Source organism: Ochotona curzoniae, unplaced genomic scaffold (assembly GCF_017591425.1).
Source record: "Ochotona curzoniae isolate NIBS_2020 unplaced genomic scaffold, NIBS_Ocur_1.0 contig_1071, whole genome shotgun sequence".
NCBI lineage: Eukaryota > Metazoa > Chordata > Mammalia > Lagomorpha > Ochotonidae > Ochotona > Ochotona curzoniae.
In genome coordinates, this window is record NW_024464939.1 from 6624217 (window position 1) to 6647941 (window position 23725).

The 23725-nt window shown below is 37.8% G+C and overlaps 1 protein-coding gene across 1 annotated transcript in view; it reads left to right on the forward strand.

Annotated features, from left to right (window-relative positions):
* Positions 1–583: 583 nt before the first annotated feature.
* CNGB3 (cyclic nucleotide gated channel subunit beta 3) overlaps positions 584–23725 on the forward strand; it is a 153289-nt gene continuing 130147 nt past the window's right edge. Inside the window, exons 1-2 of the mRNA XM_040992883.1 lie at positions 584–661; positions 1889–2019. Of these exons, the coding sequence (XP_040848817.1) occupies positions 584–661; positions 1889–2019 (209 nt within the window). The remainder of the gene's footprint in view (positions 662–1888; positions 2020–23725) is intronic.

A 23725-nucleotide genomic window follows, 5' to 3' on the forward strand; every position in this document is an offset into this window, starting at 1 on the left:
GTGGTGGCCCAGAGCCTAAAGTCCTCACTTCTCACATGCCAGGATCCCATATAGGCACCAGTTCTAATTCCGGCAGCTCCACTTCCCATCCAGCTCCCTGCTTGTAGCCTGGGAAAGCAGTCAAGGACAGCCCAAAGCCTTGGGACCCTGCACCCGCGTGGGAGACCTGGAGGAGGTTCCTGGCTCCTGGCTTCTGATCAGCTCTGGCTGCTGTGCTCACTTGGGGAGTAAATCATCGGACAAAAGATCTTCTCTGTCTCTCCAACTCTCTGTATATCTCACTTTGCAATAAAAATAAAATAAATCTTAAAAAAAAAAAGTGGTTCTCCAAATAGACATGATCCAATATAAATCCTCACCTCAACACATTATAGTCCAAATGTCAAAATCAAAACAAAAAGGATATTGTAAAGCTTGCAAAAGAGAAATGCCAGATTACCTGACAGGAACTCCCACTGACAGCAAATTTAACAATAGGAAACCTACAGGCCGGGAGAGGACAGACGAGAGCAAGCCAGCAAGAAGGAAACTGGCAATCCAGATTACACGGCAACACTCGCATTCATAACTCAAGGGGAACACGATGCAGGCCAATGTTAACACAATGTACCACCACCTGGCCAGCCTTACCACTGATACTCAAGGACACAGAGACGGAGAAGTAACTTACATCATAATAGAACATAAAGGCAGAAAGCCACCTAGTAAACAAAAGAACTCCAAAACAGACAATATGAATATTATGGGAAGATGTCAGGACCATGTCCTTTCTTACTGGTAATAACCTTGAATGTAAATGAACTAAATAAACTGAAATGTCCACCAGGTGATGACTAAAGACAATATGAGACATATTTATATAAAGACAATATGAGATAGATACATATATTTTTTTAAAAAAATACAGGATGGAATATTACTCACCCAGAAAAAAGAATGAAACCCTGACATTTACAACAAAAGTGGATATACCAAGAGAGCGTCATGCTAAGTGAAATGATCCCCAAAAGCCAAATACCACATATATTTCTCTTACTGGTGGTGGTTAATACAGAGATTATTATAATGGCAGATGCCACATTATTTAGCATATACTTTTTTCATGTGTTTAAAAGAAAAATGAGGGCAAAAAAAATGCAAGGACCCTTGGAGTACCAACAGGGCTTTAACTGCTTTGTACTAGACTTACTTATGAGCATTATTAGATGTCCAAAAAAAAAAAAAAAAAAACCTCACGAATTTGTACATTTTTTATGCATTTCTTAGTATGCATACTATAAATTAACAAAATGTTTTTAACACCCCTCTCCTGCAACTTGCCTTCGTTCACAAAGCCAAATCGCCACATTCACATAGGATCAAATAGCCTACCCAATTACACTGATTAAATGTGGTCTTTTAACTGCAAATGACTGCATGAAAGAAGGTCAGAGAATTAAGATAATCTGGCAACGGAAAACCTGGGGGCCTGGAAAGTGTCGAGCAGAATATTATTACTTTTTTTTTCCCCTAAGCCATAACTTTGCAATGACACAAAGCAGGCTGCTCAAAGTGTACCAGTCAAATCGTGCTGTATAATTTTGCTATGAGTGTATAAGAAAGACAGGTGACGAAAATTTCAACATGATTAGTTTCCCAAGCCGTGTGTCAGGTGCCTTCCCTGTGGCCATGTTAAGAGGGCCGGGAATTTTAAGCAGTCACTCCAGGCCTTGCCTATTCCCCCACCCTTCCCACACGTGCAGCTATTGGCCCTGCCTGCCTCTCCCAGCAAACCCTCCTGCCGCTGAAACACAGACTCTCCATGAAATAAAGCAGCCAACGGGACTCACATCAGAATCAGCACTAAGCTGTTTGAACTTTCAGCTTCCAAACTTCTTTTCTGTCTCAGGGTTTAGGCCTGCCAGCAGGCGCCGAGCTCACCGAGGGTGAGGGAGACGGTGGCCTTCGGCCGCGACAACCACGGACACAAACTGGTGAGGAACGTCCGCTGGATTGTGCGCAGGTTACAGATTTTAAAGGGTAAGGAAGGGGCGGGCCGGAGGGAGCCTTCCGGCAGACCCCACGCCTACCAACGACGCTGTGATTGGCTGTATGACACCTCAATCTCCCTAGATCTTCCGGTGATGTCAGAGGTCATGTTCCAGGTCTCCTCCCCTTGCCCTTGTAGCCCTGTTAGAGATCACACTCCACACCTGAAGGCTGCGCCTCAGGCAAAGGGGAAGATTAGGTTTAAACCACGCCCTCCAGAAAGGTGGGCGGCGCCTGGGGCCGATCATCCACATTTCTGAAGATATTTCATTATAGAAATGGAAAACAGGGGCCCAGCACAATAGCCTAGTGGATAAAGCCTCTCCTTGCATACAGCAGGACCCCACATGGGCATCGGCATGTGTCCCAGCTGCTTCGCCTCCCATCCAGTTCCCAAGGCTTTGGGCCTTGGAAAACAGTCAGGGGCCAAAGCCTTAAGACCCCACGCCTGAGTAGAAGACAGGAAGACTCTCCTTGGCTCCTGGCTTCTGGTTTCAGATCAGCTCAGCTCCAGTCATTGCAACTACTTGGGGAGTGAACCAGCAGATGGAAGATGTTTCTCTCTGGCTCTGTTTATCTCTGTAAAGCTCACTTTCCAATAAAAATAAAAGAAAAAGAAATACAAAGCAAATCAATACACATCTATACATAGAGTGTTCTTTGAAAGTTATATTACCGCGGATATCCTCATAAACCATTGTTGCTTCAACTACAACTAGGCTTTATTTAAACAGAGCATTCTAAGAAAAAACCATCACTGCAGAAATACAGTTAACAATTATTGAACATGCTATCTTATTAATCAATCCAACGATGGCAAATTCTGTGTCTTGAAACAACTCCGTCTCTTCCACCCACAAGATAAATGTCACTCCTGCAAACAACCCAGATACTATCAAACAGGAATAAAAAAAACGGGTACATTTGATCCATGGACTACTACTCAGCCATTACAAAAAATGAAACTAGCAACAAAAAAGATGCCAACATCCAGCTATCAGAATTATTACAAGAATAAAATAGAAAACGATTGAATGGCTATTCAAATCTTTTTAAAATAATATTATGCTTAACAATGCATCATGACATGGAAAGATGCCTCACTAAAAATATTGGAGTACCAGATTGCCAAGAGAAATTAGTCTTTAAAGTCCAAGATTCCTGGGTATTCTTCTTGAATCTTCCATTAATTTACCCTGTGGCTTTAGAAATTCTTACCTTAACAGGTAAGTGGAGTGGTACTCATTGTCTGACACTGCTAAAAGAAAGAAACAATTCAGATTTGGGCAAATAGTAGAGGTTCATTACACAGTGATTATTATACTTATCCTTGCAAGAGAGCGTAGTTATGAAGACAGAGCTTAATTCAAATCGTGTTCTTTTCTTTACTCTCTTTGGTAAGTTATTCACCAATTCTTAATCAGATTGCCTTGTAAATAAAATAAAGATAATCATTGCCTAATGTCCTGCTTTTTCAAGACTCAGTTGTAATATATAAAAGAAATATTATGATTAGTCAAATTTTAGTCAAATCATTTCTGTTTATATTATTATTATTATTATTATTATTATTACCACACTTGCAAAAGAATGGGTATGTGGCCTAGTGCTTAAAAATAAATTTAGTTTAGGGGCCCGGCGCAGTAGCCTAGCAGCTAAAGTCCTCACCTTGAATGCACCTGGGATCTTTCAAATACAATAAATCTTGTACATTCCATATGAGAGTGCTGGGGCTTGATTCCCTAGTCCAGCTTCCTGATAATGCAGACCCTGGAAGACAACAGGTGATGGATTAAGTAATTGGCTTCCTGTCACACACTGGGGGATCTGGATTATGGTGCTAGTTTCCGGTTGTAGATCCCAGCCTAATCTTAACCATAGTGGACATTTGGGGAGCAGGGCAAGGAATGAGTTCCCCGTCTCTCTTCCCTGCCTCTTCCTTCGCCTCCCCACCTGTCTTCTTCCTCCCTCTCTGCTCGTGTCTTCTCCACAGCCTGTCCATCCGTTCCCTCTTCTCTCTCTCCCTCTCTCACTTACTCACTCACCCTTGTTCCTCCTTCTTCCTCTTTCTACCACCTTGAGTGAAAAAACAGAAAACCAAAAAACATAATAATTCAAAGGAAATTCAGCAAACATTTGCTGGAGTAAGAATCAAAGCAGTAAGGGGCTAGAATTTGGAAAGCTTTAGTATCTACAACCTGTGTTTTTGTGTTCATCGAATATCACACTTCACTTATATCTAAAATAAAAGTAGTATAATATTAAAATTGAAAAATGTTAAATTCTTACATTTCACTATTCAAATACTGATTAAATTACAGCAAACTAAATCTCCGGATGACTGGGGCAAGGCTGTGGTCCTTACCCACAACTTACGCCTTTTGTGCTATACTTTCTCTTGCCAGGAATCTGAAATGTAACTTGTCTCTAACAATTTTGTGTCATGTAAATATATGATTAGAAGAAAAAATATATATATCAGTGTGAAGAGACAATTGGAGCAGAAACTTGACATGTCCTTGGAACCTCCAAGTGACTCATATACCCACGGAAGATGGGTCCCTTTTTCACTAAGCTATGTTCAACTTGGATCCTTTCTCTGAAATCCTGAGAAAATTGATTTAAGAACAGCAAAAGTTCCTAACATACTGATTAGAGGCTTATTTCTACCTTGTAGAAATCTGAAAATTTCCATTCCTCACTTCCCTTTTCTTCTTGGCTTTTCACATAAAACTGTTCTAAATTCCACAGCACAGCTTGATGCTATTATTTAACCACCTCTTTACAAATTACCTGGCCTAGAAGTCCTATTAAAAGATGTTTTCTGGGAAAAAAAAAAATAATACATCTAAGGAAGTGCTATTTAAGGCAAGTCTTTGAATACAGACTACCTTTCTAATTTTTGAAACTGGGATGAACATTTGACTTGCTTTGACAAAATGGGACATTAATAAAAATGCTACAAACACATGAAAGGTATTTATATATTAAGGGTTAATTTCTTGCTGCACCTGGTATGCTGAGCACATTACGTTAAAAAAAAAAAAAGGAAAAATAAAAAGCTTAGGATCAGGTTAGAGAAAATGACAAGCCACATGAATGAGAATCAAGAATCCAGGCCAAAGTTCTATCAACCACAGGGCATCTTAAATCCACCAGCTGTCAGTGCCACCGAGCCACATATGAACCGCAGAACTCAAGCATCAGTGAAACTGGCCCACAGAATTGTGAAACAAATCAAATGGTTGAACTTTGAAGATACTAAGTGCTAAACTGATCTTTCCTCACAGTAGCAGATAATAATTCAAAAATGTAAACTCTTTTTCTTAGTTTTGAAGGAAAAAAAAAAAACAAAAACAGAAACATTGCTCCAAAAAGAAAATTCTAGAGGACAGAATTTCTTTATTAATTCAGTCTCTTCTACTCTGTGATCTTATCTACCTTCTCTGCTCTGGAATGCTCCTTGAATGCTGCCACCCAACTGAGCCCCCCCGCCTCCTCCCTCTGGCTGCTGTGTCCGCTCCAGAAAGTTCTACCCAAGTCTCGAGAATCTGGAAAGCCTTCTGAAACCAGCATGTGACAGATAGCTCGTTCCATTTTTTGTGCTTTCTCTGTACTGCATTCATGCATGTGTTAAACATTGGTGTGTTTATGGATTGTTGAAAGAAAACTGTAGACAAATTAGAGCTTATTTAAGTTAAAAATCATGATTGGTGAACTGGGCAACAGAGGTTCTGAAAGCCCTACCTCACAGTATGAGGGGGAAGCTGAACCTCAAAGTAACTTCGTGGATAGGCTACAACTAGGCATTTGTCCTATTTGGGGGGATCTGATCCTTTGCACAGCTCTGGTGACTGACTGAAGACTGAAAATTGAGTTTTGGTTGGTTTGCATTGTAAGATAGGTTCAGCTTTTTCCATAAGAGCTCCAAAGTCCAGAGCGCCTCAGGCCCCTGGCTGCCTCCTTTCACAGTATCAACACCTGCTTTCTGACTCCCTCATCAGGATCCGACCCTCTCAGAATGAGGACTTGTGATTTCCCCACACATAGAATTATGCCTAGCATGCAAAAGTGCTTAAAATATACATTTTAACATCGACAGAACTTTCCTGAATTATAAACAACATGCAATACAATGCATAAGTTTTACCTGTAGACATCACTAAATTTTGACAAACAAATCAGTCCCTGTAAGCATCACATAGGCCAAGACTCTCCCATCACTCCAGAGAGCTTCTTCCTTCTCTTTGTTGAGCAACTTTCCCCCAACACCCAAAACCCCTCCCACATCACCTAAAGATAACCTCTGCTCTCATGTGCATCAGTATAGAGTATGTTCTTTTCATTCATATATATGAAAACATTCACTACATCTTATTTTGCATCTGGCTTCTTTCGCTTAACACAATGTTTCTAAGATACCATCTTGTCGTTGCATGTGTCCGTAGTCTGTCCTTTAGGTTGCATCAAGATATTGCTTTGTGTGGACAGAACACACTGTCTTCCTTGTGGTGGACATGTGGTTTCCCTCCAGTTTGATTTATTATAAATAAAGCCACTCTGAAATTACTTGACATGTCTTTCCATAGCCTAAGCATTCATTTCTACTGGATGTTTCAAGCAGTAGAAGTGCTGAGACAGCATAGATACATATTTACATTAGAAACTGCTGAGCAGGTCTATGAAGTAGTTTTATGATTTACATGCCCCTCTATAATACGGAAGTCCCATTGCTCCATAGCAATTTTGGGTGGATAAGTAGTAATATGTCATTGTGATCACCATGGTGTTTATAAAATAAGTGACTGGTACTCCATAATAAATAATAAGCAAATCCATGCTGAAAATTATATTCAAATGTCCTGAAATAAACAGCAAAGATTAAGAAAACAACCTTTTCAGTTAGCACCCTTGTGTAAAGAGAGAGTACATGGGAGAACACAAATGTAATATAATCTAAAAGCTTTCTCACTGGAGAATCTTGATGAAACACATACTCATTTTATTTGCAACGTTATTGCAACCTTCCATAAATCTTATTATTATTCCACAAGTCTTTTTTTAATTCTAACAAGTATATTGGGAGAGTCAACCTGAGAAATACAAATCAATTTCAGAACTTGGATTCGCTGAAATCTCTTTTGATGTTACAGAACAACAGAAAACACTGCTCGAACAAGTGCTCCGCTGGACTCCTTGAGCTTTTCTGAGTGAGCTTCTAGCTCACGCACTCAGCCAGGCAGCTGCACGCCATGTGCATTGCTCATAACTTCCACCAGCCAAACTACACATTATTTCAGCACTAAAGCATTCTCTAAGAACTTAGACATGTTGGTGAAAATAGGAATGAAGAAGAAGGGATAAAGAACTGATGCTTGATAAAGGAAGAATAAATGAAGCAAATAATTACTGCACATAAAAAGGAAGGAAATTAAAGGAATGATTCAGGCATTAGCAAACGCAAAGTCAGAAAAATCTATTTGATTGGTAGCAAATATGATCATTTTTAAATAGCTTGATTATAAAGTGATTACAAGGATTTTGAGTTAAATATTCAACAAACTATAGGAGTCTGGCTGCTAAAGAAACACTAACAATCCACTCTCCAAAATTTTTGAGGTTGATAAGTAGTACATTCGTGTCTCATATTAAAAAATAATAATAATAATAAGGTTTTTACCATAGGTAAATTTGAGTATTGAGAGTAATCTTCTTTCTTTGAGTCAAGGATTAACCTATTTTGCATCCACTTTCATTACTGAGATATCCATTAGATACTATTCATAAGCCAGTAACTACTATTAGTAATTTGCAAGTGTATTATTTGTAATGATCAGTTTTTTGATATGACCAGAATAATAATAGCTAATAACAGATTTAGATAAATATAGACTACAGAAACAAATGCAGTTAAAAGCAGCCTAGCTAGGAAGCTGGTTTGTATGTGGACAATCTCCTTCATGAATTGCACCATTAATCTTCTTACACAACAGTAGATCAAGATGTTCAATTAACTGAAGTGCTTTCAGTTAGCTCATTAGATAATAAAATATAAAGAAGTAGTAACAGTGCATAATTGGAACCAAATACTGAAGCAGATTAGTTAACTCTGTAAAACAATATAACAAATAAGAAAACTTCCTCCAAGTTAATACATTCACATGCACAAAGCAAATCCATCACAACTTGATTACTGTTTATAAAATATGAACATAAGGATTTTTTTTCCAAACATTTATTCCATTAGTCACAGCTTAAGCCAATACAGCACTCATTAGTCACAGATGCCACTAGTTATTAACAGTTTTCTGAAGGCATTTTTGCTCTTAATATCTGTTTCATTTGCTACTCATGAATTTTAATTATAAATTATGAGTAATACAAATATTGCAATCAATGAAACATAAAGTATTTCTATTTACTGAAAAGGTATATTTAAAACCACTTTACTTTCAAAAATTCCTTGTGTCAGCTAAGTTGGGTTACATCTAGTTACATTACACCTGCAGATGACTGAAAAAAATATAAAAATACTCCATATTTATCATCACATAAAATCACAGAGGCAAATATTTTTAAATAGCATTATACATATTTTATAATGCAAAATTTCCTTAAGTAGCAGGTGCTATAAATCCACTTCATAAGATCATTAAATATGCATTTAATGTCATCAACTTCAGAAAAATGTGAAAGATTTCCTTGAATGTACTTTTCTTCAAGTCATTAGCATTATGCTAACCCTATAAAAAAATCAAACGAACATAATTCAATGGCTTTGGTTACCTTTAGAAATTCTAGCATCTGTGCATGAGAACATAATATAAACATGTTCGTGTACATATTTTATAATCATTGTTAATATTCAACATCAGTATAGCAAATCTTTATTATGGACCTACTGAAGACACTACTAGCCAGAAAAACCTCTATCTAGAGTAATACCTTAATAATCATGATGCTGCTTCTGATTTTTCAATGTCTCACCTTTCCACATCGGCACAGAACATATTTCAACTCTGTCATGAGCATTAGCTCCTCTGCAAAGTTTTAGCCTCCATTCTACAGTCAGCTTACACAAGGGCATACTCAGTCAGCTGTAATTCTATACTGTGACAGTGGTTTTATTGTGAGTGTTTAAACATCCATCATTACCCTTCAAGACTGAGTGTGCTTGTGGCAAGTGCCACGTGTTGTTATCTCTGTATACCCCTAACTGTTGATCTCCGGAAGTTTAGAAAAAGCCCTCAAAAATATTAGCTGCTCAATAAATTAATATGATTCAATAAATAGTGTTTTAAACTTCAGGACCTCCAGAAGCACAATTTGTTTCATTCAAGTAACTGACAAGTATTTGTTGAGCACTTAATTTGTACTACTTAATTCTATATCTTATCTTATTGATTAGCTTTTGATTTTTCTCCCAAACACTTTAGAACTTGTTTTTCTAGCTTCCATTCTACAAATGCAGGTTCTAATCCAGGTCAAAGCTTGCCTGACAATTCACCTACTGTACTTTTATCTGAAGCCTTATAATTAAGTAAATGACTGGGGAAATATGTGGATAATTTAATCCTATATTTTCTTGCCTTATGAGTAATAGAATGTATTCAGCCTGAGAAATTTACCAAGACTTAGTATTCAATTTTATTAATAGCTTACCATCTTCTGAAAATACCCATAACCCAAAAAGGGAGGGAAATTTTAATTGTTTCCCTTCCAGCTTTTGTTTGCATTTAATTACTACTGTTGAAGAGATGAATTAGGTAAGTTAAGTTTTTAAGTTTCTATGCCTTTTACCCATGTCTCTGTGCTGGGATCATGGTAACCCACAGGTCCAGAGGCTTATCTAACTGTCCATAAGTCTGTTACACAATGCTTGACTCTAGGCTACTTTATCTGTAAGCCCTTGTGAGCCACTGTGGGGCATGGCTCAATGTGGCTGCCTGTTGGATGCAGTAGACACTTGCAGTTGACTTTGGAATGATGTGTCTCCAAGTAGATCTGTGTGGATGAGTTTCTGTGTCTGGGTATGTATCTGCCATCCACAGACATGAAATTGGATATTCCCACTGGCCCCACTGCCATCAGGGGCAAGTTTCATGTATATTTTTCACCACAAATATGAATAAAGATATAGACCCAAAAGTGACCCCAACATATTCTCCCACCTATTATTATCTGGGTCTGCTTGACCTATGCCCTAAGCCCTGGGCATACAGCTGCAGGTTAACAACAGTTAGCATGAAGGGAAACAACCAAAAGTTCTCCCCTTAAATTGGAGGGTGGATCTATTTTTAGAAGACAATAAACCAATAATGATAATAACAATGGATTCCAGTAATCCAGTTCATCCAGAATAGGAAGTTATCTCCTTCCATTCTTGCTGATTAGACGACTCCTCTGCGGAACAAAAATACAAGACTTTCAGCTCAGCAGGAGGATCCATTATTGTGACAGGTCAGGTAACGGAGCTGCTTGTCATGGCAGCATAGCATATGGGTATCGGTTGGTATTGTGGCTGTTCCACTTCCAATCTAACTCCCTCCTCATGACCTGGGAAAGCAGTAGAAGACAGCATTCAAGTTCGGGGACACCTGCTCCATGTGGGAGACTCGGATGAAGCGCCTGCCTCCTAATTTCAGCCTGAGCTGCCCAAGAAAATGAATCAGGCCCATGGAAGATTCTTCCGCTTTCTCTGTCTCTCCCTTGCCGTATAACTCTGACATTCAAAATAAATATATTTTAAGTGCTCCAAGTGATTTCTAAACACACTTATATAAATATATATATACATTACTCATATTCTAACCTGTGAAAATCCTAAAGACTGTATCATCACAACAGACCCCAGATTCACAGCTCTTACTTAGCACCAAACATCACTCCTAGTCCAAGGGATAGGTCACCCTCAAGCAGCTACAAAACATCCCTTTTGGGAAATAACCCAAAGTCAGCAGACATAGACTGTCTATTTTAACTTGAAATTAGCACAAGTCAGTTTTGGGCTTACTGGAAGTTTTTAAACAGTACTTGAAAAAAACATGTCACAAAAGGAAGACAGCTTGAGTTGGGAACATGTTTATATTCCCTTACACAGCTTGCCTGTTATCCTCCAGCCAATGCTGCTGCCTCTCGGGTCCATAAATTCTAGGAATATTTACAGTAAGCAACCTAGACAAACAGAAGAGTCTTCCAAAGCAAACATCATGTTTAGGGACTTCTGGTGTCTTTCCACTGGTGAACACCATGCGATCGACCAGAGGGTTTGCAGAGGTAATTACTCATTGAGAGTCCCCAGCAAGGAAACACTCACAGGCCTGCCATTAACAACTTCCCTTCTCATGACTTGGCTTCCTCATTCATCAGTTGAGTTCAAAATATAATCCATTGTGATTTGTCTCAGAAATTAAGAAAATGACCCCACACATACTTAACACTTTAGGCAGAATTATCTTTGAAGCAATAATAAAATCAAAAACAAACAGTTACCTAAAGAAAAGCTTTTTTTTTTTTAATTGGAAAAACAAAAGTAAGTAGCTATATGCTTCCAGGACCTAGGGGATGGTTCAACTGGCTAATTCTCTGCTTATGACCTGGGAAAGCAATAGAATATGGCCAAAAATCTTATGACCCTGCACCCATGCCGGAGAATCAGAGGAAGTTCTTGGCCCCTGGATTCAGATCAGATCAAATCAGATAAATCCTGGCCATGAAGGCTATTTGGGAAGTGAACCAGCAGATGAAACTCTTTCTCTGTAAATCTGCCATTACATAAAAAATAAAAATGTCTTAAAAAAAAAAAACTTTCCGGGGCATATAAGTCAAATCAATAGCCATGAAATATACTGACTAGATAAGTTTCCTTTTGATAAAACTGTTAAATGCAAAATCAAAAGTTCTAATTTACTTTTTTTTAAAAAAAAAGATTTTACTTATTTTTATTGGAAAGTCAAATATTCAGACAGGAGGAGAGACAGAGAGGAAGATCTTCTGTCCAATAGTTCACTCCTCAAGTGGCTGCAACAGCCAGAGCTTAGGTGATCCAAAGCCAGAAGCCAGGAACTTCTTCCGGGTCTCCCACACAGGTTCAGGGTCCTAAGACTGGGACACTTTTGAGTGCTTTTCCAGGCCACAAGCAGGGAGCTGGACATGAAGCAGGGCCACTGGGATTAGAATCAGCACCCATATGGGATCCTGGCACATGCAAGGCAAGGACCCTAGCCACTAGACTACTATGTTCTAATTTACTTTTTAAAAATAAACAAAATGTACTTAAAGCACTTCAAGAAAAAAAGTACATAAAACTTTCCTGCATAAGCTATAATGTGTATGCTCCTAAAATGTATAACTAGTATTTCAAAAAAATCCCAAGATAGCAGAAATATGGAGTCGGTAATTATTTATTGAGTTGATACTATTGAGTTGAGGGCTACTTTGCTGTGGAGGATGTAGAGGATAATCTTGTTGCTCAAAGGCCTTGGTCTGGGACCAAAACAAACAAACAAACAAACAAACAAAAACATACAGCAAGGGGGAGCATAATGCACGCACGCACACGCACACACACAGAGTATAATGAGTAGGCGATGTTGGGGGGGGTGGCTTTATTTTGTTGTTTAGCAATGTAGAAATCAGTGACCAGAAGAACAGAAAAGTTATATATTACATCATATGATAGGCAGTTTTGGGATGGAGTTACACTGCACATTTTAAGGTGCACGTACACAGGCCCGACTCAAAGGCTCAGTGGGTAAAATTCTCGCCTTGCAAGAACAGGGATCCCTTATGGGCACCAGCTTGTGCTCTATTGCTCCGCTTCCCATTCAGTTGTCTGCTTGCGGCCTGACAAAGCAGCAGAGGATGGCCCAAAGACTTGAACCCTACACACACGGGAGACCAGGAAGAAGATCTTGGCTCCTGGCTTCAGATCAGCTCGGCTCCAGCCCTTGAGGCTACCTGGGGAGTGAATCAGCAATGGAAGATTATTCTGTCTTTCCATAAAACCGACTTTCCAATAAAAACAAATAAATCTTTAAAATAGAACTAATGCACTTATACAAACTTACTACAACTTACTACATATACACAACTTACTACAAATACAGCTTATATTATTTTATGGGGCCATTGAAGGCACATCAATATATGACACATGACAGTATTTGCATCATATGAAAAACCTTCATGTACATTTTCTTTTGTAACCATTTGCACAGATTACATTGTCTAAAATTAGACAGATAGATATAGGTGGGGTAATTAAAAAGAAAGAAAACTAGCCAGTGGGCAATGTAATCACATTTAAACAATTCAAATAAACCGTGAAGTTTCATTTAGTTCTCTGCTTATAAATTATTCACTATAGGGCATTTTTGACTCTAGAAAGTCCATCAGCTGAGTGGAAATCACCCAAGCAGAAGTAATTTGTTGCTTTTAAGCCAAAGCCCTGACTAGCTAGGGAGTTGCCTGCAGGAATTAACGAGAACAAAATCCTGATTAAACAACTAATTGCCTTGTCTGCTAATGAAAAGCAAAACAAAATACCTTTCTCGACCTCAAGACACGGTCGGTAGTAAAAGCAAAGGTTCTCACACTACCTGAGAGAAGATGTTTAAATCACTGACAATAAAATTCAACAAGGTGAAGCCTGTAGGACGGAATGATGAGAAGGAACAAGGGTCACCTGCGAGCTCTCAGGTTCCGCAAGCCCCAACAAAGGTATGTTGCTCTTCACATGCCTAAACCAGTCTGGCATATCATCATTGCTTCTCTGCTAACAGAAGTTAACAAACACCTGCTATATAAGATTGCTTAGCAGTTTTACCTGATAGGATATGAATTGTGTGCTATTTGGGAATTATTTGCTTAAAACAGAATAGCAACTATTTAGGGTATTACTTTAAGGCTTGAAAAAAAAAGTCTTCGCATTGCCGATTTGCATTTGTGCCAAAATAGAAAGGGCATCACTTTTCAAATATAAGAAGTCTTCAATATGCTGGTGGAAAACGTATATAATGAGAAAAAAAGCAACATTGCAGATTTAAAACTTTTGCATCTCTATGAACTTTTTGAAACCCCTTTATGTCAAATTGACTATGTAATTTGGTATCAACAAAGAATGTGTAGCATTCCAATGCTAACAAGCTATATTCTTTAATCCACTAGTTCTCAATAGAGAACAAAAGCCTAGGGCACTTCCAGCTGTCATAGCTCAAGAATGGAGATGTTACTGGTATCTAGAAGACAAAGCCCAGGAATGCTGTAACCATTTGAGAATGTACAGGGAACATGAAATTATCCACTGCAAAACCTCAGTGCTGACAAAGTAGAGGAACCCTGCTCTAGATAAAATCTTTCATAAGTTCTAAGTCTATTCAAACGTAAAAGGAAGACAATAGTTGCTTTGTAGCCTTGTTGTAAGAATCATAAACACCATGTACCTAAAGCAAAGCCTGCTGTAATGATTTTACAAGTTGCAACCATTATTATCATTATCAACAGTCTGTGTGTTATGATTGGTTTAAGTTCCAAACGGTATTTCCAAAAAACAATCCATGATTACCTGCAAAATAATTTCCATGACTTACTAGAATCCTCCAAAAGAACGACATCAGATTGTCAGACAAATGGTTATTTTCCAGTCTGAAAGAGCTGGATGAGAGAAAACAAATGCAAATAGGAGTGTAGCATAGAGACTAGAGCAGCACAGTCCAACAATAGAGGTTTAACATACAGCTAGGAGATGGACAACACCACGTTTAAATAGCATTATCTCTTCAAAGATTACATTCCTTTTCTGTAACTTTGACTGTCTTTGCCATGGCTAAATTTGGAGGGTGTGCCTTTCATTGGCTCACGAGAATACCCTCGAAATCTCATGTCAAATAACCCTGCACTTCAGAATAGTTTATATGTTTAAAACTCATGAATTGTCACAACTACTTGGGGGGGGGGGCAGGGAATTCTCTGTGTTTTGCTCAGGAAAGTCACTACATTTTAAACCTTACCTCGCAGGATTGTTTTCTCACAGAATATTTAAAACTATGATTATCTTGAAGAACATAATAGCTAAATAGCAATTACTAAGTGCCAAGCAAAGTGCTAACCTCTTTCCATTTAATGTTGTATTTAATCCTCACAGGAGTTATAGATCCTTTTATAATTTGTTGCACACACTTAGCCAATAAATGACACATTCTGTGCCACCTGAGTTTAGCACCTGATACTAACTTATCCAGCTATACCACTTTAGAGCAGAAGGAATATTAGTTACGTCAACTCTTCCTGATATTGTGCTACAGGATAAATGGATGTTAGAAAGAAGGGAAGAAATAAAAGAAACTCAAAGTACTACATTTACTCCCAAAATAATAATACTAGAGAAGTAGACACAGGTAGACAAATCCTTGTATATATTCTGAACCATTCCCACACCCATAATACATGTGTGTTAATCAGAGACTCCTGGCATCACTTCGTATCTTCATAGTCAGGTTTGGAAATTATTGTACCTATTCTGCCTGAGAACATGTGGGTGTAAAAAAATATTTTTTTCTCCAGTTTCCTATATGCTAAATGCTAAAAATCACAGAAAGTTAAAACTCTATTCTCTTCCATAGTATATAACCTTTCAAAATGTCATTTAAGAGATGAAATAATCCTCTGAAATAAATTGAGTCCTACAAGAAAATATCTAGAAATGAAAAATATCTGCTTGCATCATTTTTGAAGTGTTAGAGTTCACTTAAAAACCAAAATATAGTAACTCCTACTTACCAAGAACCAAGAATCGCAAATTCAGAATAACACAAGCTTTCTCTTATCCCAGAATAAGACGCTATTAGCTTTAGTTTATACTGATATAAGAATCCATAGACACTATGATTATGATGTAAATAGCATCGAGTTATGCAAAAGCTCTTGAATGAAGCCAGAATGCTTTGTTGTTATTTATAGGTAAACCTAGAACAGTCTCTCCAGCTGTGTTCATATGAATGAGTCACTCAATTTTCTATTCAATAATGTGATAATAATAAAGGCTACTATCCACCATAGGGATTTGGAATGCTGTGATGCTAAAATGAAGCTAATTTATTTTAAAAGAAATGGCTTCATCAACAAATTTACTCAGATTCAAATGCTTCTAAGGTGTATAATGCATAGAAATTAAGACAAAGCATTGTATCTTAGGGGCAGACATTTGATATAGTGGCTGATATACTCGATTCCACATCAGAGTGTCTGGCCCAAGATTCAGCTCTGCTTCAGACACAGCTTCCTACAAAGGTACACCAGGAGGCAGCAGGTGGTGGTTGAAGTTCCTGGGTCCCTGCTCACTCACATCGAACACCAGCATTGAGTTCGTGGCTCCTGGCTTTGGCCAGCCCCAGCTATTGTGGGCATTTCAGGAGTGAGCCAGCACATTGAAGAATCTGTGTGTGTGTCTCTCCCTGCTTTCCTTTTTAAATATTTATCTACTTATTTATTCACTTTAAAAGGTGAGTTACAGAAGAGAAAGAATAGACTGAGAGATCTTCCACATGCCAATTCACTTTCCAGAAGGTTGCAATGACCAGGGCTAGGCCGAACCAAAGCCAGGGGCTGGGAACCAAGAGCCTCTTCCAGGTCTCCAGCATGGGCAGCAGGGACCCAAGGACTTGAGCCATCTTCCATTGCTTTCCTAGGCATAGGAAAGTTTGATCAGAAGCAGAACAGCTAGGTCCCAAATCAGTGCCCATATGAAATGCCAGTCCTAAAGGCAGTGACAGTGACCAGTGGCAGTGACCTGTACCAACCCCATCTCTGCTCTTCAAATAAAATAAAACCAATTTTTAAATCCATATTATGAAACAGATGACACTCAACTTCCTTTCCCTAACTACTTCATTAGCCCCACTGTCTTCTACTTCCAATGATTTCCACTGTAGTTTCCATGTACTCATATACAATTACAATTTAGGCTTTCGCTAAACATTTAATTATCTGCATGGAATATTTTCAATGTCTTTATCCACCTGGAAATCTACAATCTCATATATGTAAAATCAAGATCCTGTTCCTTTTTAGTAAAGTCCTTCCTTTCCCTTCTACTCAAATAGAATCGATGTCAGTACTCATCCCAGTCTATCTTCTGCAAACAGTTATCTTATGTTACAATATCTTCTTGAGCTTATCCATCTTGTGAGGCAACCTCTTTATGTTTATCAATGGAGCAATCTCAGGCACACTGGCCATGCCCAAACTGGCATAACTTCATTCGAAAAGAAAGCTTATATTCTCATACAAATGTTGAAGAAGCAAATGAGATCATGGGTAGAAAGAGAAGACAGCCATGAGTGAAGGAGCTATTCTGCCTTCTTATCACCACCATTAAAATTCTACCATTGAAGACCTGGACTGGGGCCAATGCTAGGCTGTAGGGGAAGACCAAAACTGCGAGAAACTTTAACCAAGCAGACACTCAAAATAACATAGGATTCAATGGTCAACAACCGGTAAGAGGTGGAAGTCCACAATTCAATAGTAAAGAATACCTATTTAAGAAAATCGTTGGTTTTAGTACCTCATAAACAAATATTCGATTTTAATGACTGGATTAGTGCTGAAGTGAAAAAAGTGCTACATTTTATACTCAACTTCATATTTATGTAAGTTAATCACATGTGACCTCATTTTGTTTTTCAAAGGAAGAAAAGGAAAGTGAAAATAAATCTTCCCAAACCAACACAACTGCAGACACATTTGAAGAGTCACCCGGCAAAAGACAAGGTCAGAATACAGATCTGTAGAAAAAAACAAAAAAAAAAGTAAAATGTGTTTTTGTCTAAAATGTATTCACTGATGAAATGTTTGTCCTTGACTAGGCAAATTATCTAGGGTCACAGTGAGACTATTTAAAGATCTGAATATTTGCAAAGCCATTATTTCTTCATGCAGCCAATCATGCATTCAATCAAGTAATGATTTTTCTTAATCATTTTACATGTGCTAGATCCTGTCACACAGCCAGGACATATGGTGTATACCACATCGCTCAAGGCTGTAATGTAATATGCAGAAAATAAGAAGGAGCATAGAAAAGCAAGCACATTCATAACAAATAATATAATTTCAAGCCATGAAAAGGACATAAAGACAGTAAAACAGACATGGGTTTTATGCAGTTAAGGATCTGGGCTCATAACTGTGTTCCTCTCCATGCAAATTCCATTAGGAATTTCATTTGTAGTAAAGTTACCACTTTCATTACTACATGAGAATCATAAAATCATATCAAGTCAATTTCCTAAGACTCTGCCCAGTGTTTTACAACTGTCACCAGTAGCAACAGATTGTCTCATTTTTTTTTTTTAACCAACAGAGTGATGAATTCCAATTCGGGGAGATGAAACTAGAAATAAGAAGCAATGTATATTAAAATGCACTCCAAAACAAGAACAGGCCAGTTTAAAGAAAAGCACGGTCCCCTCCAGGGATAGTAAAGTGAAATTTATGAAAGTGCATCTCAAGGCAGATGGGCCAAAAGCACATCTGGCATCCTTCTTCCTAGTTTGGGGCTTTCATCCCTAAACTATGAGGGATATCCATTACAGCTGTGGCCCCAATGGTATGATTAGCATCTGTGACTGACATCTGGAAGGTCCATATCCATAAACTACCTGCTCATGTGCCTATAAACCAGAATTTTCTGGCTTGGCTGAGCTTCTGTTTTATTAGTATACCCTACCTTAACCACAAGTTAAACTGCTGAGTGGATAATCTTTGGTAGGAATTGTCAGGAGACCAGGAACCTTGGTTTCACACAAGGAGGAGACCTCCTGCCCAGTCACTCGTGTCTAATTATCTGCCTGACATCACCACTGGACATATCCACCTCCATGTCCGGCTGCATTCCAAATCATGGCTAAAATGGAAACCCCTCGTTCCTCTTAGATTAACTTTCTCCTCATTTACAGCTTTTGTTCTCCCAAGCACAAAACCTCATTCATGCTTTATACCTCTACCCAGGAGGTTCTGAACAGGAAATCCATCCCCAATTCGCCTTGTATAATAATTCCTCAAAAACATTTGCTTTCTTTCGAAGACAAGCAATACCATGTTAGTTCAGGTCCTTATCAGAAACACAGGCCCACATCAATCCAAACCTAGGTCACTTTAGGACTCTTTTTTTTTTTCTCCCAACCTCTCCTTTTCCATTCACCACAAACACAAAGCGTATAGCTCTCCATTACCTACCAATCTGATCTCACGCATATGCAGGACAACATCTAAATTCCTTCACCTGACCTTGCAGGACCTACTCCCAGTCCCTCTTCTAGTCTCTGTCCTGTGTCCTACCATCACCAAGAAAATGCAAAACTCGCAGAGAACTCCCCAGAGCAGAATATGTTACTAAAAACAACGAAAACATTGAAACAGAATATGTTAATGAAAACATAAAACGACTGCAATCACTAGAACAAATGTTCTAGACAAACATTTCCATTACACAAAATTTGTGTTAATAATTTTAATGGCTTTCTATTTACACCAAAACAAATATTTGAAATGAAGCAGAGTTCAATTTTGACTAGTCAAATTTCCCATCTAAAGAAGGAAAAACAAAAGAAATACATGGAAATTCCATCAAGGCTTTATATAAGGAAATGAATCACAAGAATGTTGCAAAAAGGTATTTCCTATCAAGGAAGAGTCCATCATCCAAAGCACCACTCTAGACAAAGAGCCCCATTCTTACCGCACTTAGCTGTTCTGACTTAGAAAAATAGGAAAGACAGTAACTGACCTTTAAGAAAAATGTACAGTGAATTTGAAAAACTGAAAGGAAATAATAGTTATCAGTTTGGAAGATAACATTATAAAATATTTGATTTTTGTCCACTGAATTAATTTGTTTTTTTTTCCCCTACAACCTGGCTTCCAGTATAATTTTCTAAACTAGGAAGCAATTCATCTTAGTATTCTTACTTTTGTTCCCTGATTTTTAAAAATAACTGGGTTCTTTACTACTCAAATAAGACTGTAGTGTATGCTAAATTATTCTTACAAACACCAGGTGTTTTACCACTAGCTTCCTTCTGCATTTTATCTCTGCCAAAAAATAGGAAAATAGTACCTGCTAAATAACTGGTCAGTAATTAGTTGTCTGGGGGAAATAAAAATAAGTCAGTATTCAGCAATAAAGTTTTCAACGTGAGTGCAATGTAATATCACTCCCTAGCTGATAACTAAAATATAGCTATTCAAATACTAAATTCTCTGATTTAACGTGTATTGTATATTGTGTCGACGAAAGGTAATCATTTGATTACGATAGGCCTATTTTTCTGATCAAAGTCCTCAAACATGAAACCACTGCAGATGTGAAAAATCACTTACCAAGAGAAATGGTGAAATATGTGAGCTTGCCTTTTTCTCATCAGCAGATAAATACTATTAATCAATCTTTGCTTTGGAATCAAATCACACAAGACCACACTGCATTTGCTGAAATCTGATTAACAAATGCAGTTATTGAAGAGAGAAACAATTTACGATAGAAGCCAAAGAAAGGTAAGAGAGACAGAGAGAGAGAGAGAAGAGAGAGAGAGAGAGAGAGAGAGAGAGAGAGGAGAGAGAATATACTACAAATTTATCAGAATAATTCAAGCTACTATCCTGTTTTACAATGAATTACTTTATAATAGTTACAGATTCACATTATAGTTCTTTGTATAGAATGTGGCCTTGATGGGATATAAGTAGGCATTAAGTACTTGAGCATAACAAACTTACTGTCATCTTGTTACATTGTTTTCAAAATGCGTTGCCACGCTTAAATTTTTCATAGCTGGCAATAAAATGCCTTTGTGGAAGTTTCATCTAACAGAAGAGCTATTTCAGTAAAAAAGAAAATAGTTTCATTTAAATCTGCAGACTTAGCATGTCTTCAAAGACTTTAATAGCAGTAACAGTTACATTTAAGATATTTCTGCCTTGAAATAGCAAAATTATTTGTGTTTAAAGATAGCTTCTGATATGTGTCTGGTATTTTTATGTTCTTCACTTCAAAACACACAGGTGCAATGTCACAAAATCTGCAGATGTTGATTTCTGATTATAGAATTCTTATCTTCTGTGGAGTGTGGTTTAATTTATATCTGCCGTGGAAATGATAACTCAACACATTTTGGTTTTAAATAAAGATAAATTACTAATGTCCTTATTTTATTATAGTCATCCTTCTAGAGTTTCTACGTTATTTATATCACATTAAATGCTTTTCAAACACATTTTGGTACCAGTAGAAAGCATGTAAATGATTTATCTAATGGATTATGCTACCTTAAAGTGACATGATTCATACGAAAACAGTTTAAATTTGAGTTATATATCATATGTGATACAGTAGGCTGATCAATGGCCACTTTACGTTATTGATATCTTAATTCTCCAATCTATGAAACTGGTGCCCAACCTGGAAAACTCCTTACTGACATTACTAAGTTAAAGATCTTAAAGTGGAAGGATAATCCTAAAATAGTCAGATAAACCCAAAGCAATCAAAGAGCCCTGATAACAGGAAGAAAAACAGAATCAGGGTCAGGTGATATAACAGTAAAGGTGAAGGTGGAATTGATGCCCTCTAGAGTGAAGAGGAGAGCCATCAAATAAGAAAAGCAGGCAGCTTCTGGAAACTGGCAAAGACAATGAAATGAGTTTTCTCCTGAAGTTTCCAGAAGAAACTCCATGCTGTAGACACACCTTAGACTTCTGACTTACAAAACTGTGAAAGAATCAACTCACGTTGCTGCAAAATCATTAAGCATGTGGTCCTTTGCTACAGCAGCAATAGAAAGCTAATAAACATGGTTTTAAAACATCTCCACTTTACATCACATAGGGTACACATGAAGTGAAACACCACATACAGCCCATAAGTTTGTTTAAGTTTTATGTGTCATTTAAAATTAAGATTCTATGTTCTTTTAAATTACAATTTTGAATACAAATGCGATCATTACAAAGTAAAACAGATTTCTTATGATCATAAATATATCATGGGTTTGTTATATTAGAAACAGCATTTGAATTCAAGTCACAAGGCTGCTGCCTTTGACTGTTCAGCCAAGATATGTAACATCTCTGAAATCTCTGTATGCTTGTGTATAGTGCAAGGCTCACATGGTTGGGAGGTGTGCCTTTAGTTAATTATAGCAGTGTAGTCCAAACCCTCTATCTGTCCGTTCTCTTCACCAGCCAGAGACAAGGGCAGAATATTTTTTTAAGCACAAAGTTCTTCATCAGAATTATTCAAGCATGACTCTGCTGCATCCAAACAGAAAGTCTTATATACAAAAAGTTAGATTTATATAACTTTAATAGAAGTATTAATTCAAAATGATACTTGCTATAGTAATATAGCAGAGGATTGAGAAAAGAATAAACAGGGCATGGGATATTTCTGGAAGCTTAATCCAGAAAAAATGGTAAATATGAAGGTGCTTTCTAGTGTGAAATGACAAAAAAAATTCCTCACTGTGCTCATTTGGCAAAGGACAGAGAAACAATCTGTTACCTTCCCCAGCAGGAGCTGCTCATAAGAAAATCCTTCACTAACTAGAACCCAGAAGACATTCAGGGAAAGGGGCAGCTCTACGATCTAACTCCTTTCTCAGCCTCTCGCTTATAGTGAGTGATTTCGTTTTTCATGGCCAGTGTGTTTTGCCTGCATCTCTACCCTGGACTGCTCTCATTCCTGTGTCTCACTGCCTGGTCTAGGTTCCAGGGAGAGAGGTCTGACCAACAGTCGCTGTTCCCATCGGGCAGAGCCTTTCACACCACCACAGTCTCCAGCCAGCTGTAAGCGAGTCAGGTGTGCAGCTGTGTGCACAATACAATAGAGCACAAATGTGGAAAGCATTTTGCCAGCTATGTTAGACATAGAAATCTGACTCCATTTTAAAAAATAAATGGAAGGCTTGACTTCGATAAAATTACCATGAGTACTTCTTTTACAAACTAAAGACTCAAGACTTTAGTCAGTGTGGAAGGAGTTTTCTTTTCTTTAAAATACCCTTTTTTGTAGTTTTCATGATTTACATGAATTTGGTTCATTCAATTAACTGCTTTTAGACTTCTCTCTGCCAAAGAAAATAGTTGATTTGTGAGACATTACATTATTTTCCTGGTAATGGGACTCTCTTAAGGAATTGAAAAGTATCAGATGCCCCATGTACATAGCGCTATATACACATGAAAGAGTTAATACATCTTTTTTCAAAAGAAAAGAAAAAGCAATTTACCTCAGGCTGGCAGGAGGAGTACTTTGTGTTTATATTACATTTTTTCTCGAATAGAGTCTTTATCTAATCCTCACAGAAATCCCCATGACAGAGGTTTTTCTCATTTTATGGATGAGGAAACTGTTATAGAAAAGCAACTTATCCAGAGTCACCCAGGGAATTAGTGATGTAAGGATTAGAGCCATCTATTTGGTATCCACAACTGGCAACTCACCACATTCCTTAATACTGGCACATAAAATGTGGTTTCTAGATGAATTCCTCTCAATTTTAAAAGTTTCTGAAGCCAAGCATGGCATTGAGAAAGGACAGCATACCCTGAGCCTGCCTTAGTACTAAAACTGAGTCTGATGGATCCGTGTTCTTATTGGTAGTATTTTCATTTCCTGTGATGATGCATCCTGAAGTCA